Here is a 19,250-nt window from a genome sequence, read left to right on the forward strand (position 1 = left end):
TCTGAGTGGCTGTGCTGCTCTCAGGGTCCTTTAGTCCTCAGACCCTGGCCTGAGAGTGAATTCCAGACACCACTCGTCCGCCTTCATGCAGTGAACACAGTGAGGCCCTGATCTGTGTACTGGACCCTGGGTCCCGTGTTTCTGGAGTTTCACCCATTTCTTCCTTTTTTTCTTTTTAAAAATACATTTTTAAAAACTGTGGTAATATACACATGTCATAAAACTTAGTATCCTAACCACGTGTAAGTGTACAGTTCAGTGGCGTTAAGCACATTCACACTGTTGTGGGACCATCACCACCACCCGTCTCCAGAACTTCCATCTCCCCAAACTGAAACTTCCTGTTAAACACTAACCCCCCCCCAGCCCCTGGCACCTACCCTTCTACTTCCTGTCTTTATGAATTTGACTCCTCTAGGGACCTTATTTAAGGGGAATCATTTGTCCTTTTGTATTTGGCTTATTTCACTCAGCTTAATGTCCTCAAGTTTCCTCCGTATTTGGAGCCTATTATATTGTAGCCACTCTGATAGGTTGTAGCAACATTCATTGTGGTTGTAATTTGCGTCTCCCTGGTGGCTAATGACGTTGACCGTCTTTTCATGTGCTTGTTTTCCATCTGTGTGTCCTCTTTGGTAGAATGTCTTCTCACATCTTTTGCCCAATTTCTAATTGGATTTTTCAAAAACTGTTGACTTTTGAGAGTATTCTAGATACTAGTCTTTTTATTGGATATACGATTTGCAAATATTTTTTCCAAGTCTGTAGCTTATTTTTCTCACTCTTAAACAGGGTCTTTTACAGAGCAAGCATTTTCCCCTAGCCTTTATTTTGTTTTATTTATTTACCTTAAATTTTTATTTCCTATCCACCCACCCTGCCTCCCTTTTGGCAACTGTTAGCTTGTTCTATATATCTGTGGGTCTGCTTCTTTTTTTGTGTGTATTTATTTGTTTTGTCCTTTTAGGTTCTGCATATGAGTGAAATTATATGGTATTTTTCTTTCTCTGTCTTATTTTACTTTGCATAATACCCTCTAGGTCCATCCATGTTGCCTCAAATGGCAAGATTTCATTCTTTTTAGAGCTGAATGTGTACCACATTGTATATACGTACTGCATCTTTATCATCACTCATCTACTGCTTTCATATCTTCTTGGCTGTTGTAAATAATGCTTCCGTGAACATGGGATGACAATATCTATTAGCATTTTTGTTTTCTTGGGATAAATACCCAGAAGTGAATTGCTGGGTCGTATGGCAGTTCTACTTTTAATTTTCTGAGGAAGCTCCATACTGTTTTCCCAGTGGCTGCACTAATTTGCAATCCCACCAGCAGTGCAGGAGGGTCCCCGTTCTCCACACCCTCGCCAGCACTTGTTTGGTGATTTGTCGATGGAGCCATTCTGACAGGTGTGAGGGGATACCTCATTGTGCTTTTAATGTGCATTTCCCTGATGATTAGTGCTGTTGAGCATTTTCTCATATGTCTTCTGTCCATCTATATGTCCTCTTTAGGAAAATGTCTATTCAGGTCCTCTGCTTATTTTTTAATTGGGTTGTTTTTCATGGTGTTACGTCATATGAGTTCCTCATATATTTTGGGTATTAGCCCCTTGTCAGATGGGTCATTGGTGAACGTCTTATCCCAGTCAGTAGGTTGTCTTTTTGTTTTGTTGATGATTTTCTTCACTGTGCAAAAACGTTTTAGTTTGATGTAGTCCCATTTGCTTATTTCTCTTTGTTTCTCTTGCTTGAGGAGACATATCCACAAAGATGTTAGTAAGACCGACGTCAAAGAGTTTACTACCTATGTTTTCTTTTAGGAGTTTTATGGTTTCAAGTCTTACGTTTAATCTTTAATCCATTTTGAGTTTATTTTTGTAGATGGTCTAAGAAAGTGGTACAATTTTCTTTTTTTGCATCTGTCTGTCCAGTTTTTCCACCAGCACTCACTGAAGAGACTGTCTTTACCCCAATCGTATCCCTGTCTCCTTTGTAGTAGGTTGACAGTATAAGCAAGGATTATTTCTGGACTCGCTATTCAACATTTTTTAATATTGATAATTCGTTTTTATCAACTTTTCCTTTTATGAGTCGTGATTTTGGTGTCAAGTCTAAGAACTCTTTTGCTAGCCCTAGGTCCTGAAGATTTTCTCTTATTTTTTTCCTAAAAGTTTTATATTTTACATTTAAATCCATGATCAGTTTGGAGTTAACTTTTGTATAAAGCAAGAGGGTTTTGGCTGAGGTTCATCTGTTTGCCTCTGGATGTCCAGTTGTTTAGCACCATATGTCAAAAAGCCTCCTTCCTCCACTGAGTTGCCTTTGTACCTTTGTCAAAAGTCAGTTGGGCATATTTATAGGGTTTATTTCTGTGTCCTTTGTTCTGTTCCCCTGACCTGTGTATCTCTACCATATAGTCTTGATTACTGTTGCTGTAAAATAAATCTCAGAATTGGGTACACTGATTCCTCTCACTTTATTCTTTTTCAAAATATTCTTTCTCAAAATATCTGAGCTATTTCTAGTTCGTTTGCTTTTCTTTCTCATATAAATTTTAGAATAATCTTGTCTATATGTACCAAAAAAAAATTACTGAGATTTTTATAGGAATTGCATTTAACCTGTATATTGTTTTGGGGAGAATTGACATCTTTACTGTTAACTTTTTCAGCTCACATACATGGTGTGTCTCCCATTCATTTACTCTTCCTATGGTTTCTTTCATTATTGTTTTATAGTTTCCAAAATATGAGTTCTGCATATGTGTTTTTTCACCTGAATATTTCATTTTTTTGAGCAATTGTAAGTGGTGTTATAGTTTTAACTTCAGTGTCTGTGCTAGTTTATGGAAATAGTTAATTTTTTAAAATATGTTTTTATTGCTTTCAGAGAGAGGAAGGGGGGAAGAGAGAGAAACATCAGTGATGATAGAGAGTCATTGATCAGCTGCCTCCTGCATCCCTCCTACTGGGGATCGAGCCCGTAACGCGGCATGTGCCCTGACTGTGAATCGAACTGTGACCTCCAGGTTCATGGGTAGACGCTCAAGCACTGAGCCACACAGGCCAGGCTACAGTTGATTTTTTAATGTTTATCTTGTATCCTGTGGCCTTGCTGAACTCAATTAATTGTAGGAGGTCCTTTATGTAGAGTCCTTAGGACTTTCTACCTATCCAATCATATCATCTGCAAATAGAGACAGTTCTGTTTCTTCCTTTGTGATCTGTATACTTTTTATTTCCTTTTCTTGCCTTATTGCATTAGCTAGAACATCTAGTACTATCTTGAATAGGATTGGTGAGAGCACCCTTTGCTTGTTCCCAGTCTTATGGGGAAAGTGTTCAGCCTTAATTTTAATGGTAGTTTTTTTTCCCTAGCAGTTCTTCATAAGATGAGGAAGTTTCCCTCTATTCCTATTTTTCTGAGAGTTTTTATTGTGTTGAATTTTGTCTAATGCATGGATTGATATAATTATGTGATTTTTCTTCTTTCGTCTATTAATATGGTAGATTATTTTGAGTTTTTGAATATTGAGCAAGCCTTGCATTCCTGGAATAAACCACTTGGTCATGGCATGGAATTCTTTTTATATGGATTCCTGAATTCTGTTCTGTTTGCTAATATTTTGTTAAACATTTTTGTGTCTATATCAAGGGATATTGGCCTATAGTTCTTTTTTGATTCAGTCTTTAGTCTGATTTGGTGTTAGGATAGTACAAGTTTCAGAAAATGAATTGGAGAGTATTCTCTCCTCTTCTGTTTTTTGGGAGGGCTTAGAATTGGTATTAATTTTTCTCTAAATGTTTGATAGAATTCTCCAGTGACACCAGGACCTGGAGGTTTCTTTTTTTGGAGGTTCTTAAATTATGAATTTACTTTCCTTAATAGTTATAGGACTATTCAAATATCTATTTCATATTGGACTTTGTCTACTCTGTCCAATTTGTGTGTCGAGTTCATGGTACTCCTTTTTCTCCTTTTGACATCTGCAAGGTCTTCAGTGATCACCATTTCATTTCTAATATTGGTAATTTGTCTTCTCTCTTTTTTTCTGTCCATTTTACTAGAGGCAAAGAACCTGCTCTTTTCTCTCTGTTGTTTTTCTGTTTTCAATTTCATTGTTATCTGCTTTGACCTTTATTGTTTCCTTCCTTTTGCTTGCATTGGTTTTATTTTGTTCCTCTTTTTCTAGGTTCTTAATATGGGAGCTTGGATTGATTAGATGTCCTAACTTTATTCTGACCAAGTTAGTGTAGCCTACTTTGTGTGTACCTACCAAAGCTTACACATTCACATTGATGTGGTGGCCCACAGAGCAATCACCTCTGGGTGATACTTACGCTACCTAACTGTTCAACTACTTGGGTGCCTGCATGTACCAGACTCCATGGTAGATGCCAGGTGTAGGGATCCCTTCCCTTGCCAACAACCTAGCCAGCCATCAGTCAGTGGGTAAATTTGCCCATTTGGATCTAATGTCAGATGATTAGAATCTCCAATCTGGTGTTTACAAATGTTTCCATGGAGTGTGCTGTGGGCCAGGCCTGGGCTGGGTACTCCACACACGTGGGCACACAGGGAGGCGGGGCTCAGATGTGCACTGTGCTGAGGTCCGGGTGGTAGGGAGCTGTGCAGGCCCAGGGGTGACTCACCGTCACCACTCACAGCCTCCCAAGCCTGTGGCATAATCTTCTGAAAGTGCCCATTCATTCAAGGAGGCTTTGGTTCTTGGAAAATCAAGAGTCTGGGCCAACAACGATGGAAAAGGTGTGTGATGAGATTAGGTAATTTTGGTCTCCCTAGTCATACCTCTAGGACTGTAAGGTGGGGTTAATGTGATGAGATGAAAAATAATCTTTTGGAAGCCAAATTGAAACTAATATCTTAGTATTAATCGTCACATTTAATAGTCAGACTTACCTGTCCTGGTTTCCAGGTATGTAAGAGCCTACTTCATGGAAGGCTGTGCTCTTGGCCTTAAGCATCTCTTATATTGATGATGCCATTATGCTGCTTGTTTGGAAGTTCTAAACATGGGAGTTCTGTTTTCTAATAACGCCTCCCCTGTACATTTCTGGCTTACAGCAGGTTCACAGTGCCATCGCGGGCACCCTCAGTCCCCAGGGCATCGTGGTGCCCGCGTCCGCGCTGCAGCAGGGGAACGTGACCATGGCAACAGTGGCAGGTATGGGATGGGAGAAAGGACACGTTTTCCTTACGCTTTTTCAGAAAAAGTCCTTCATAGTAGGACGGAGACTTGCATAAATATAATTTTTAATTAATACCAGTTCTCTAGTAAAAGTCCTAAAATCTAGACTTCTTTGAAGGCCTGTTTCTTGTTAATTCTCAATGACAGGTACTTTATGCAAATTGTGTTTCCCTACCAAAAGATGTTGGGAAGAAAGGTTTTATATAGGAGTTGAAACTATATAGCAAAAACCCATTTTAATTCTCAAATGAACGGTTTTTAATTGTGCTTTTAGCAGCACCTGGAAAATCATAAGTTGCGTTAGTAATTGATGACAAGCAAATAAAAATGCATTCTTAGTCTTGGTGTAACTTGTATAATTAAAACATCACAGGAAGGGGACAGATTCTCAAGTCTCTGGCGCATCTAAAATGTTGCAAATACAAGACTGTCATTAAATGTAAGGAGGGGGAGAAAGTTACACTAAAAAACCCATGTAATAGCACAAAGGGAAACGTCCACAGGAAAATAAAGCACATTTGATCAAAATGAGAACCATAATAAAAATATTTGTCATCTGCCATCTTTGGCCAAGTCCTTTGATTTGTGCTAATTGTGGGAGAAAGTAGACACTGGAAGCGAGCCAAAGGCAGGGGAGTGCCCTCCCCCGACCCAGCCATGCCCCACGCCGTCTGTGAGGGCCGCAGGGCCGCCCCTCAGCATGGCGCCGTGTGGGCACTGCTTACGCAGTGAGTTCGTTTTGGTTATTTACAGTGTCAAGTCTGCGAACAAGGTATTGATCATTTGAAATGATGTAAAAAACTCATCAAACTAGAGATTTTATTACTTTCATAGTATAATAGAGGATTGGTTTTAAGTCATTGAGACTTAAACGTAATGCTTTTCTCCTTCCTTTCTGAGGTGGCACAGTTTATCAGCCTGTTACAGTCGTCACTCCTCAAGGCCAAGTAGTGACACAGGCGTTGTCACCTGGGACGATCAGGATCCAGAACTCCCAGGTGTGTGCCATTCCTTTGGCAGGATTGGGGGGGGGGGGGGGCGCGTGTTGCACAGGTGCGGGAGTGCAGGTAGAGGCAGGTTGAAGCCATTCTCTCTGGGTGAAGATACTTGTCTTATATTCACTCTCACTCAGCAACATCCAGTTACTCTGAATGTCAGTACAGTGGTTCCTTGGTTTTCGAAGGTATTCCATTCGGGAAGACTGTTCAAGTTCTGAAATGTTGGAAAAGTGAGGGATCCACAGCGGAGAGCGGGGCCTTAGGATCTTGCCCTCAGTGGAAGCCGTGTGGCATGTTCGTCTTCTGAGGCATGTTCGAAAACCGAAGCATTTACTCCCAGGTTTACGGTGTTCGTAAACTGAAATGGTCATCAACAGAGACATTCGAAAACTGAGGCACCGCTGTACTTTGTTTCTTTTTCATTCTTCATCTTTCTCATTGTAAAAAAGTTGCAAAGTTCAGAAAAGTCCAAGGAAACAGGAAAAATGTCACCCATTATCTCTACCCTCGAGCAACTACTGTTGTCCAATTTAACGTTGGATTGTATAGTTGTCTCTGCACCAAGAGATCCGAGTCCGTGTAGATGTCCTGCCTCCCATCCCCAGGTCACAGGAACCGCACGCAGGTTTGCATGAGAGTGCTGGCCGGGCTTTGGGACTTTGAGCTCTGAAAAGGTTCTCTCAGGCTTTCCGCTGTGCTGCTGCTGAGCCAGAGCAGGGCTTCAGGGTATTCGGGGCACTTGCTTTAATGCCACGCCCTACCCTGGTGAGAAATCTGAGAGAAGGCTCCCCTTTCCACTCTGCACGCTGCCCACTGGGGGCGCTACTTCAAGAAGGCTGGTCTGCTGCTCCTCCCTGTGGCCACCAGCTCCCAGAGTACGGAGCAGCTTCAGGGGCAGAAGTGACAGCTGGAAATGCAGTGACATGCCATGACCTTGGGATGGTCCTACCCTCTCTGTGTCTTTGGTAAAATGAGATTGGACCTGGTGGTCCACAAACCCCTCTAAGTTCTAGAGAGACACACACACTCACTCACTCATACACTCCCACAGTTTTACATTTAGCTGGGTTTAAATCAGAAAGACAGTGTTTCTGTTGTCTGTTCTTACTTAAGAGCATTGACTCCCTCTGTATGTTATAGTTGCTTATCTTTGGCCTGCAGATATATTCTACATTCTTAACCACTTTGAGGCCCTGCCTTGGGTCCGTGGGTGTTTTCCTGAACAGATAGCACATTTGAGGGGGCCTAGGGTGTGCATGGCCAGCACAGCCAGTCCAGGTTCCTGCCTTTGACTTCATGGAAGGTTTTGTTGGACAGTTGCACTGGGGCTGGTCAGGGCTGAGGGGTTGTGAGGCCTCAGAGGCTACCTGGACACACACAGCCCAGGGTTGGGGGAGGGGAGCTGGGCCCACCTGCACTGGCCCTAGGTCCCCAACCACCCTGCTTTCCCTGTAGTCTCCCATTTACAGAAGCTGTAATCGTAAAGCAGGGCCTGATCTGCAGTGTTGCCTGGTATCAAAGTTGCTGTTCTTAGACGAAAACGTTTTAATGAAATGCCTCACTTATTTGCTAGAGGTTCATTCGTCCTGCTGTTTGAGAAAGAAGTTTTCTAATTAACTGAATTTTACAGACAAAAATTACTGGTTTAAATAGCAAACATGCAGAGTTTTGATTGTTTCGGTAGAACACCTTGTCACATGTAGCATGATGTCACTCCCTACACCCCTTCGGCAGATCCCTGGTCAGCGTAACTCCCTGCTTCTGCCTGTGAGCTGCCCCTGCTGTGGTCTGCAGTGGCCCACAGTGCCCTACTGTGCCCTTCTCCTTACCTGTCCTATCCTCCCGGTTGTTATTGCTTCCAATGTGGGCAGGACAGGAAGCCAGAGAAAAGAGCTGCTTGGGTTCCTAACAGAAGAGTAACTAGACCTGATTGGTGGGTTTTCTTTGAATAAAGCCTGAATGTTACGTATATGATTATTTCACAGCTGTTTGGGCTGCTCTGGGCTATTCTTTTTGGCCAAAGTTTGGGTCCTTGTGCTTCAGGTAATTAGGGTGGGTAACTTACCAGCAGGAGCTTCTATATTGTTGTGTTAGAAACTCTCAGGATTGGTTCTGTCCAGAGAATTGGTATTATCTCAGCTCCTATGTCACTCTGGTGGTCAGCATTACTCACGGGTGGACCTTGGCAACACGGCACTGTGGTGGCAGTTCTGGATGTGCCTGTGCCATCTTGTCCTGCACCCCAGGACGGGTCCCTGCCCTGTGTGGGGCTGGGTTGTGGGCACAGTGGGGGGTGGAGGGAATTTTAGCCCAACATTGCCGGCTCCCTAGGAAGAGAGGCATTTCTAGGGAAAAGTCTTTAATTATACTTTTAGTACAAACCCATTTAAAAACATTGAGAAAAGGAGCAGTAACCAGGAGATGAGATTTCACTGATGTCTCTCCCTCCCCTTCACCCTCCGCTTTGCGCAGCAGTCTTCCTTCTGCAACCTGAATTATTGCTGTGTCATAGGTCAGTGTCCACAGTGCTGAAGGGCTTAGGACAGATGGCAGCGGTCCCTAGCAAGCGGTGCAGTTGACTCTTGAACAAGGCGGGTTTGCACTTATGCGCAGGCCGTATAGGTGGACCCGCACAGTTCAAACCCGTGTTGTTCAGGGGTCCAGGGCGTCTGTTTTCTTCCCTGGCCCCTGCAGTGACCACTGTGACACCACCTCTGCAGGCACACTGGGCGTGAGAGGCTGCACCTGGGAAACGTGCAGGGCCTGAGTAGGCCTTGTCACATCAAGTCTTCTCCCAGGCTTGCATGAGGCACTTACCTAAGAAATGTGCACTTCCCTTCCTATTGAAATGGGACGACAGAAGGTGTGTGCTTTCCTCAAGGATGAGGGAAGCGACCCTTCCAGTGGCTGCGGAGGCCCTTGCAGAGTCTGTCACCCAGCCTTCGCTTTGTGATCCCTTCATCTGCATGTTTGTGTTGCTGTTTCCTTCCCCTCTGTTCAGTTGGCATGCCCTCTAGTTAGGTGTCCTTTCAGCTTCCCTATCCATGCTCAGTGGTTGCTTGAAATCTCGAGTGTCATCACTTCCATTCCTGGAGGAAGCAAGATGAGAACAGGTGGTGAATGAGAGACACGGGACTCACCTGTCTGCAGGTGAACACCTCAGGGGCCTTCTCAGCGTCCATCCCATCTGCCTCTCCAGACGAGGGACCTCTGCACAGCTGACGGGGCTCTGAATGGCTGAGACACTAGTGTAAATAGTTATAAGGCAGAGGGAACCGAAGCCTGAAATCAGCCCCTACAGGGTTCTGGTGTATGTGCTGCTACTGTAAATAAGCCCCTTATCCCCAAGGTTCTTGGTTATTTTTCCATCAGAAGGTGTGAGATACTTGGAGGTGTCATAATTTTCTATGCTCTCTAACATTATTTTTCAATTGTTTAAAAGCTTCAGTTACAGTTAAACCAAGATTTGAGCATCTTGCATCAAGACGATGGCTCATCCAAGAACAAGAGGGGCGTCTTGCCGAAGCACGCCACCAGCGTGATGCGGTCCTGGCTCTTTCAGCACATCGGGGTAAGACCTCCATTCCCCACCGGTTAGCAGCACCCTCCGTGAGGCTTCTTTCTGGCTTGTTTTCTAGAAAAGAGTTGCCTGTATATGCTAATAGGCCTGGTTTTAAGTATCTGTATTTTGTTGTTGAGTCAGGGACAGAGGGAGGGTTACCCACATAGAGATCTGTCACCCAAAGTGATGTCAGGGAGCAGCCTGCCTGGCCCCTTTCTGCCACCTTATGTAGCCAGCGGGGATGGGGGGAGTTTGTAAACTCTCCATGCCTCAGCTTCCTCATCTGTAAAATTAAGGTGACAACAGTGTCTGTCTCAGGTTGATGGTGAGGAACCAGAGAATTACTGTAGAATATGCAGATGTGAGAGAGGCATGCTGTGCCTGCTGCGCCAGAGGCTTATAGGTCCAAACCCCACCGTTTATCCACTGTAAGTGGATGCAGTTTATGGTTCATAAATTATACGTCAGTCAAGTTGATACAGAAACTATAGATATACCAGGCGCTTAGAAGAGCACCCAGGTGATAGTGCTTGGAGGTGTCACCATTGTCATCTGCGAGCCTCAGGCTGAGCGTCTAACTACCATTGCCTGGGCTTCAGCCAGCTGCTGCCTTACCGGGCACTCCTGGGTGGCCAGGAGAAACACGGGATTCTGTTTGGGGAATTTCTAAAAAAACAAAAACATGCAACTAAAGTTAGGTTTTAACTGAAAGCAGTACTGATTGGTACTTTCGGTTAAACAACCAAATGATTATTTGTATGCCTCTATTTACCTAGAAAATCCTGAGTTCCTTTGTAAAAACTGAAGTTCATGGTAACCCTTCTTTTTCTTAGCATCCCTACCCCACAGAAGATGAGAAGAAACAGATTGCTGCGCAGACGAATTTGACACTACTCCAGGTGAACAACTGGTAAGCATGCTGGCTTTTTGAAACTGTGCCTGTCAACATCAGAGACACTTGGGAACACTCACACTAGTAACTAGTAAAATTGGTTGAAAATGTGAGTTCCTTTAACTAGCAACACACTATTTTCGGGGTGCTGGAACAGGTGGCAGATACTTAAGAATAAATCCACAAACACTTTTTTGAGAAGGAAGAGAGCAGGTGAAGTCCCCTCGTGGTTTTATCATGGTTGCTGGTGTGTGTCAGACAGCTTAGTGACCTAGAACTTCATCGTCTGAGAAATCGCTCATCAGGCGGAATAAGCTGGAACTCCAGCTGCAGACCATGCTCTGTGATCAGGCCGGAGTCAGCTTGAAGGCTCGGTTATCCACACTCAGTACCCGGCTGTGTGGGACAGGCAGGCGCAGACACAACCAGGCTGCAGGGGACACAGTCTTGCTGCTTTAACCTGTCTCTCCCTTAGAGAAAGTGACGTCACATTCACAACTTTGACAGTATCATCAGTGTCATATGAGTATTAAATTCACAAACATGGACTAAATCAGTTAAAGTAAAAAAAAGGGTAACAGAGGAATTGCTCTTTATTCAAATGAATTATTTTAAAAACAGCCTGCCCTCTTTTTCTGGACACTTCGGGAATATGCTTGTCACTACTCTGAATACCTGTTGTAACAGAGAGCGTGAGTTACTCTGATCGTTTCTGTGTGGTTTATAAAGCAGCTTGTTTACTGGAAGGACTTGGTCACTCCTGCGGGCCTTTGAAAAGGCCGTTTTGATGAAAGTTCGTCCTTTGTCGACTTCTATGCTCAGGTTCATCAATGCTAGAAGACGAATTCTTCAGCCGATGTTGGATTCTAGTTGTTCAGAAACTCCAAAAACAAAGAAGAAAACTGCTCAGAACAGACCGGTTCAGAGGTTTTGGCCGGACTCCATTGCATCGGGAGCCACCCAGCCGCCGCCCAGCGAGCTCACCATGTCAGAAGGTACGGGGGCCGGGGCGCAGGCGGGTGACACCGCCGGGCAGGGGGTGAACCGTAAGCTCCGTCACTTCCTGTGAGTTTAGGGAACATGAACCAAGGTGTGTGTAGGTGTCTATTTCTGCATCTAAAACGTGAGGAAGCGTCATCCTGGGGCCTGTGTAAAGGGTCTGAGAGGACACCCACAACACGTATGAAACACGACCCACACCAAGACCCAGCGTCGACAGTGTGCTGTGGCCTGTGGCCTTTAGCCTTTCTTTTCCCTTGACTCTGGACAGCAGATGGCACTGCCATCTCCTCTCCACCTGGCCCTTTGCCCTCTTTGCCCTTGTAGTCCTCTCTGCCCTTTGACCCGCACAACCCCTGACGTGTTCAGTGCACATCTGTCTGGCAGGCACGTGTGCACATGTAGACGTCATTGGTAGTGTTATGGTGTCGTTCTTTCCTTTCATTCTCCTTTTCACTCAGCAGCGTAACTGTTAAGTTAGGAAAGTTTGGGGCATTATTTCTTTAAATACACTTTTCTCCCCCTGCCCTTCAGCAGCTCCGTTGCCTGTCTGTCAGGTGGTTAAAAGTCACACTGTTGCAGACACTCTTTCAGGTTTTGGGTTCTGTTCTCTGTCTCATTGTGGGTTGTTTCTGGTCCCACCCATCAGCTGTACCATCTCTCTCTTCTGCCAAGTTGAATCTCCCTCTGATCCCATCCAGTGTGCTTACTGTGTGAAACACTGTAGTTTTCATCTCTGGACGTTCTGTGTCTCTCTCTCTCTCACGGGTCTGCCCATGAGTAGTTACAATTACTGCTTCATGCTACTCTCTGCTGATTCCACCCCTTGTCAGTTCTGGGTCTTGCTTTTGTGATTGGTTCTTGCTCCCAGACGTGCTCAGTCCCAGGCTGATCACTCCCACAGTCATATAGTACCTGGGAGTGCTCCACCCAGTCTCCCAAGCGTTGGGTCTGTCCACCCTGGCTCGTGAGCTGTAGACACTGCTCTATAACCACCTCAGATGATCCTTTCCCCAGCCCTGGTCGTTTCCCTGCACGCACGTGCCAATCTGTCCTCTGCCTAGCGCTCAAGGCATTCATTCCACAGTTAAGCTGGCCGGGCTGGGCACGGGCCCTCCCAGTGGGCTGTAAATCAGGCTTATTTGTTTCCATTTAACGCCTCTTGAGCTGTAGTGTATGCTTGTAACCTTTGGCTTATGTGGGTTTTTGATATGTAGTGATCCTACGTTCATATTCAAGTAATTTATATTTTCAGTGTTTATTTTCTTTTAATCCAATAATCAGTTAGAAAGGTATTATTTCTCTCTCTTCCTCTCCTCCTCTATCGGGGGAGAGGTTAAAACAAGACTATCCAGTGAAAAGAAATCTCCTTCCGCCCTGATGTCTGGTCTTCTCTAGAGACGACCTTGTTCCGTTTCCTACACGATCTCCCAGTGCATGCAATACGGTGACTGTGCATAGACAAGAATGAGGGACCCCTTTCTCCAAATTCAGCATACATAGTGATGTCTCCTCTTGCTTTCACCACTTATTAATACACTGGAGACTTTTCCAGGTGAGCGCCTGACAGTCACTGCAGTTCCCAGACAGGCAGGGACAAGCACAGCCCTTCAAACTGGCCTCACTCCAACCTTCCCAGTTATGTCCATGTGGGCCTTTCTCCTGCCTTCTCTGGTTTCTGTTCTCCTTGTGGCTCTGTTTCTGTCCTGACCCCCGAGACATTCAGCAAGGGGCCTGAGGCCAGTTCTAGAGAGTTTCCTCAATCCCTGTTGAGCATCCCAGAAACACAAGGCTCTTAACGAGAGGTCGCATAAGCAGATAGGACCCAGCTGGGTGACAGTGTTTTCCTCCATTGAGCACTAATTTGAATAGTGACCACCACGTTCTGCGGTTCCGCCACAGGAGCTGTTGTGACGATCACCACACCCGTGAGCATGAACGTGGACAGCCTCCAGTCTCTGTCCTCGGATGGCGCCACCCTGGCCGTGCAGCAGGTCATGATGGCGGAGCAGAGCGAGGACGAGTCGGTGGACAGCCCGGGGGCTGGAGGGGCTGCGCTCACCCCCGCCCACATCAGTGGGCTGGTTCTGGAGAACAGCGACTCCCTGCAGTAGGGCCACGGCCGGGACCCAGGGCAGCCGGGACCCAGGGCAGCGGCCTGGCTTTTTACAGTTTGCACAGCAAACATTTTACACAGTTTTATTTCTGATCTGTTTTATATGTAGATATAGAAGAGTGCACTTTTGTATTCATAGCAAGCTTCAAGAGCGCCTGTGCCGGTGCAGCGACTTCTTTCAAGGGTGTGCGTGTGGGTTTCAAGGAAATTTTTTCAAGGTTTAACGCTAAAAATGTGATGAATGACAAACAGCCTGTGAGCCCCTAATTAGATTAAGGAGCATTTTTTTAAAATTATGCGGTTTTAATATCGTTCTGTGGCTAAAGCAGGTCTCCGTGGGTGACCTTGGTGTAGCCCACAGGTTTGAAAGAAGCTCCTGCACCTTAAAGCCGCCAGCTTGAGGTGGACAAGACAGGACAATAGAGCGATGACTCCCGGTGAATGTACGGCACCTTCAGTACCTTTACGTTCTCATCGTCAGTGAGCTGTTACGTTTGCTATATATAAAAAGAAACGCCTATTTTTACCTTGCTGGAATTATTGGATAAAGAGCTATTTTTATAAATTCGTTATGAATTGGATTATGACTATTCCAAGGATAAAATTTCTAGAGAAGAAACCACATACGCTACGATTTCAATTTGGAGTGTCCTGAATTGACCAAATTTAATGAGCCTGCCCCAGGATAGCTAGGGGGGTGATTTACATTTACTACTATCAAAGAAACAACTATTTAATGAAATTTTGGTATCTTCAAATTTTCGTTTATATGTAAATGCTCAGATTTCATTTCTCACTTAATCTAAACATATATCTAAAGGTATTTGCTAAGTAGGACTTAGTTCAATGAATTGGTAGCCAGTAATTAGTTAAAGCTCTTACCATACACATTTCAGTCTAATTTAAATTTGACCACAGTTAAGTGGTGACTGTACCATGTTAGCTGTGTATTTTTTAGAATTTTTTAGTCATCCATATGTTATGCATAGAATGTTTATCATAAACTAATATAAAATGTCCTCTATCCCACTGGCTCAGAGCTGGGGTGAATCACAAACATTCAGCCTCGCTCCACAATCAACAGATGCCATGAAGTGGCAGAGACGCGGGGGACGTGCTGAGGAGCCACGTGCGCTCCCGCCGTTGGCCACACATGTCACCGCTGGTCCTGGGGCGAGATTTTCTCCTTGTGCATGTTGCTCTAGAATTGCCAGAGGTGTGGAATAATGTTGGGACTTCGCTTCCTGGTGACAAGATGAACCAAATTCGTAGACCCGGTTCTGCTGACTCTGGTTGATTTGTTTTCATTTGCTCGCTTGCGAGTGGGGCTTTCTCTCAGAGAGCGAGCGGGCAGCCTTGTCTCAGAGCAAGTCTGGATGTCATCTTACCTGGGTTGCTGGAGTTCAGCACGTTCCTAAAGGTTCCTAATGGTTGGAACGTTGTTGGTTCTTGAGATCCAACAATAGTTGACTGGTTAGGGAACAGGGCTACTGTGAGCAGCATTCAGAGCTAGTGCAGGTTTTTTCTGCGACTGACTTTTCCTTAAAAATTTATTAATTAAAGTTAATCATAGGAAAGTACTTCCTAGATAACCTAGAAGGCAGAAAGAAATAATAGAAATTTCTTTTAAAATATTTCAGGAGCTTTAAAAAGAAAAACTTGACTATCAACTCTTGGGGAGGGAAGACAATTTTAAAGCAACTATCGCATTTCTTATTTTATAAACAGTTTTTAATATCTAAAGTCTACATAACTTTAAAAGATCATTTTAGCTTTACTTAAATTCTAATCTTGCTGGACTTTTCAAAAACGATCTGTGGAAGCCAGCCCTCTCCTCCTTCCCCTGCCCTCCTTCCTGTGGAAGGTTTAGTGAAAACATTGAGAGAATGTGGGCTCCTAAAGGTCATTGTCTCTCCCCCTACCGGACAGCATGGCCACTGGGGCAGCAGATTGTTAGCCGAGGGCCGCACACACTGTGTCAGTTTGGATGCGGCCGATTCGGGGTTCGAGTTGGCTTGGGCTCAGGCTTCCGTGCCCAGTGACACCGTGTGCGCCTCGGCAGCCAGAGCCAGTGCCCTTACCCTGAGTTCTGTTGCTGCCTTCAGGGGACTAGGGTAAGGTCACTTAGAGGGCGTGCTCTCATGGACAGACACAGCCGGAGGTTTTCCTAACCTCTCCCCCTATAACCACCTGACCTGGCTGTTTGGTTCATAAAACCGCTGTCCAGTACACTGGTTGTCAGTTCTGCCTTATCAACACCCGTTTTCCAGACATTGGAATCTGTGAAAGTACCTCTTCCGTTGAGCTTTCGTTGTAAACAAACAAATCCTTTATTCTAGTTCAATTCTTTCCTTACGAAGGATGCTTTGACTGTGTTTGAGACCCCAGGTAAGCATGTTGTCCCTGCTGCTCAGCTGTTGAGCAGGTAGCTGGACTGCATTGCCACAGCCAGACACTCCAGCTGATGGACTAGCCCAGCTTTCAGCCTCTTGGTTCCAGACAGTAAAATACATTTAAGCATTTATCCTGTGTGCAGGCACATGGGCCGTGGCCCTAGCTCGTTCACAGGCCACAGAGCAGCGTCGCCCAAGCCTCACACCCAAGGTTTCAGGAGCCAGTTCTGTCACCTATCAGGTGACCCGACTGACCTGTGTGAAAAGTGTTGGGGCACTTTCTTCTTTCAGACAGACTCAGACATACCCAGGTGTGACAGGCCAATTTTTTGCAGTGAGTGACAGCAGTGACTCGGCAATCTTCTTGTTTTAGTTATGTTTGGTCTATGAACTGACAATCTTTAAAACGTGAATACTGTAACAATGTTTTCTTGGATTGTTGTCTTTAAAGGGGATTTTTGTGAAGCAATTGATTTATCAAAGCAAAAAAATTAAAAATAGAAACATGCTTTACGGATGTTTTATTTTCTAAAGCTCATGTCACCACAAGCTGCTTTTCCATTTTAAGTCATACATTCAGGTTGTTGACATGTTTTGCTGGTGACAGTTGGGGTTTGTGGTGGCCCCTGGACATTTTTAAAATTAGGACAACCCTGCATGGGAGCCATTTAGTGTCAAGAATCTTCAGTTACTTCAGTTAGTCATTGGTTTTCCAGAAAAAAATTAGAAAGTTTTGTTTGTTTGATTTATTGTATTTTATCGTAAATCTGATTATTTCAATAGTAAGAAGAAAATGATTGATGAGTAAGGTGCTGCCTTTCACAGTTCCTGTCGTAAACTGGAAATCCAGGCAGCCCCTGGGCACCCTTTAGAGGGACGTTAGAACGATTTCAGAGTGGTGTTTCAGCTCCCGAAAGCTGTCCGCTTAGAGGCTAACATGAGAGTACTTTTTAGAAGTGCATCTAAAATTGCTAATCTTGTAGATCAGGACTCATGGCGATGAAGTGTATTGTCTCAGGAGGTGTTCTGATTGATTTGACAGAAAACGGAGTCACTGTGTCGTCACTCCAACTCCTTTAGGTCAGAGGTGAGAGGGTGGACATGAATTTAACCAGGTAAGGCCACAGCAGTATTTCCAGTCCTGTGTGTTTTTTTTGTTTGTTTTTTTTCAAATATATCTTTATTGATTTCAGAGAGAGGAAAGGAGAGGGAGAGACAGAGATAGAAACATCAATGATGAGAGAGTCATTGATGGAGTCTACAACCAGGGCGTGTGCCCTGACCGGGAATTGAACCCCGATCGCCTGGATCCTAGGTCGACGCTCAACCGCTGAGCCACGCCCGGCCGGGCCAGTCCTGTGTGTTTTTTAAGACTTTGTCCATCAAGTGAACCCCCTCCTCTTGAAACTGAACGAGGTTTTGTTTCCACTTTAACACCGAAGCAGCATGAGGTAGCTGACACTGGTGACAGAGGTTTAGACCAAAGGTGGACGGCTTTCACTTGGCTTTCTTGGGACAGTTGGTTGCCCTTGGGTCCCGGCCACCATGTTGTAAGGAAGCCCAGGCCACATGCAGAGGCTGTGGGTGGGGTTTCCAGCCAGAGCCACCATCAACCCGCAGACATGAGAGCGAACGAGTTCACAGAGACAGCTGTCCCTGAACTCGCGTGCTGCTCAGAGTGCAGACGTGTGAGCAGAGAACTGTGGTCGGTGCTTTCTCACTGGAATAGCTTGTTAAGCAGCCTCTCTGTGCTCTGCAATGCTGGGGTGGGCCTGTTTTCCTTCTTCGTGGCAACACTGGCCTCTCAGGAGCCCACCTGTGGACCCATGAGAGCACTCAGTGAGCCTAGTCAATCCGGAGACTGGTTCTGGTCACTATTCCCCCACTTTGCTGTTGGGTGAAGGGCGGGCATTTCAAGGAAGCTTAGAAGGGAGTGGGCTGCACGTCCCACCGCTGCCACCAGACACCTGCTTCGCCCAGGGGCAGTGTCAGCGTGAACAGGCAGCAAGGAGGTTCTGTTCCAACACCTTTGGACCCCTACTTAATATATTTATAGTCCAACCCCGTCACAGGTGGGAAATAATCCCTGTCATGTCTGAGGTGCTCCTAGTCAGCCGGGGAGGTGGACATGAAGGAGACACCAGCCCCAGAGGGAAGGGCCAGGTGGTTCTGAACTATATCACAGAAGCCAGGTTGAGTTAATGAGAAGACTGAACCATAAAACACAGTAATAGGCCTGTTCTGTTATTGAGATGCTTAAGGAATGACTCATTTGCAAACCAGTGTTCCTAAAACGAAGTGTTTGGAGCCTAATTTAAATACCTGCCCAGTTGTAAGGAGCAGCATCGGTGTCCTTCCAGTGTGCTGCTCAGTCTGAAGCAGTTTGTCGTCTTAAGTAGGTTACATGTGACCTTGCACTGCATTCTTGCTAGACACTGCCCAGCAGGCCCTTTTTCTTTTTAAACAAACAGCACATACACGGCCACCACCCCTCTCCACTGAGCCCAGGGCACTGGCTTCCCCCACAGGAGGCTCCTGGGAGCTATCTGTGCCCTGCCCAAGGGATGCTTCAGGTGGAGGGCAAGGAGCCTGAGCTAATGAAAGGCGGCAGGGGTGGATGCCAAGTAGGTCAACAGTGTTCCCAACCTGGGCAGTGTCCCCCTGCCACAAGGGCTTCAAGACCCCAACAGGAGCATAAGGAAAAGCAGTGTATCTGGTCACCCACACCCCCATGGCCAGGACTCTGCATGGATAGCCTGTTTCCTTCACCCCTCGAAGAATCACTCCTGGGCTGTCTCTCAACTGTGATCTGCTGTCCGGGGATCTCCCTTTCCTCGTCATTCCGGAGGCACCCTCCACAACCTCGCCTGGTGGAGCCTGTTTTCTCTCCCTTGTTTTGGTGGGTGCACCTTCCAGTACTTTCCTGGGCAAGGAGGCCACTTGCCTTGGTGGAGGCATTTGCCCTCCGTTGTTAAGGGAGAAAGTGCTTGATCAAGGGTGGGGCCGCCATCCAGTCCCTTCAGATGTTCTCACGCTCTGCTCCCTGGTCTCCCAGCCTCCATGTGCTGGAGACGG

General features: G+C 45.6%; 1 protein-coding gene across 5 annotated transcripts in view; it reads left to right on the forward strand.

Annotated features, from left to right (window-relative positions):
• Positions 1–16,673, forward strand: part of PKNOX1 (PBX/knotted 1 homeobox 1) — a 38,597-nt gene extending 21,924 nt beyond the window's left edge. For 4 of the 5 annotated variants that reach the window (XM_016218275.2, XM_016218269.2, XM_016218272.2 and 1 more), the window contains 6 exons: positions 5,092–5,191; positions 6,116–6,213; positions 9,656–9,784; positions 10,609–10,685; positions 11,490–11,662; positions 13,569–16,673. In XM_016218275.2, the coding sequence (XP_016073761.1) occupies positions 5,092–5,191; positions 6,116–6,213; positions 9,656–9,784; positions 10,609–10,685; positions 11,490–11,662; positions 13,569–13,780 (789 nt within the window). In that variant the 3' untranslated portion in view covers positions 13,781–16,673. The remainder of the gene's footprint in view (positions 1–5,091; positions 5,192–6,115; positions 6,214–9,655; positions 9,785–10,608; positions 10,686–11,489; positions 11,663–13,568) is intronic. The other variant, XM_016218273.2, reaches the window with a different exon arrangement.
• Positions 16,674–19,250: the final 2,577 nt, after the last annotated feature.

The sequence above is a fragment of the Miniopterus natalensis genome, chromosome 6 (genome assembly GCF_054644295.1).
Source record: "Miniopterus natalensis isolate mMinNat1 chromosome 6, mMinNat1.hap1, whole genome shotgun sequence".
NCBI classification, from domain to species: Eukaryota; Metazoa; Chordata; class Mammalia; order Chiroptera; family Miniopteridae; genus Miniopterus; species Miniopterus natalensis.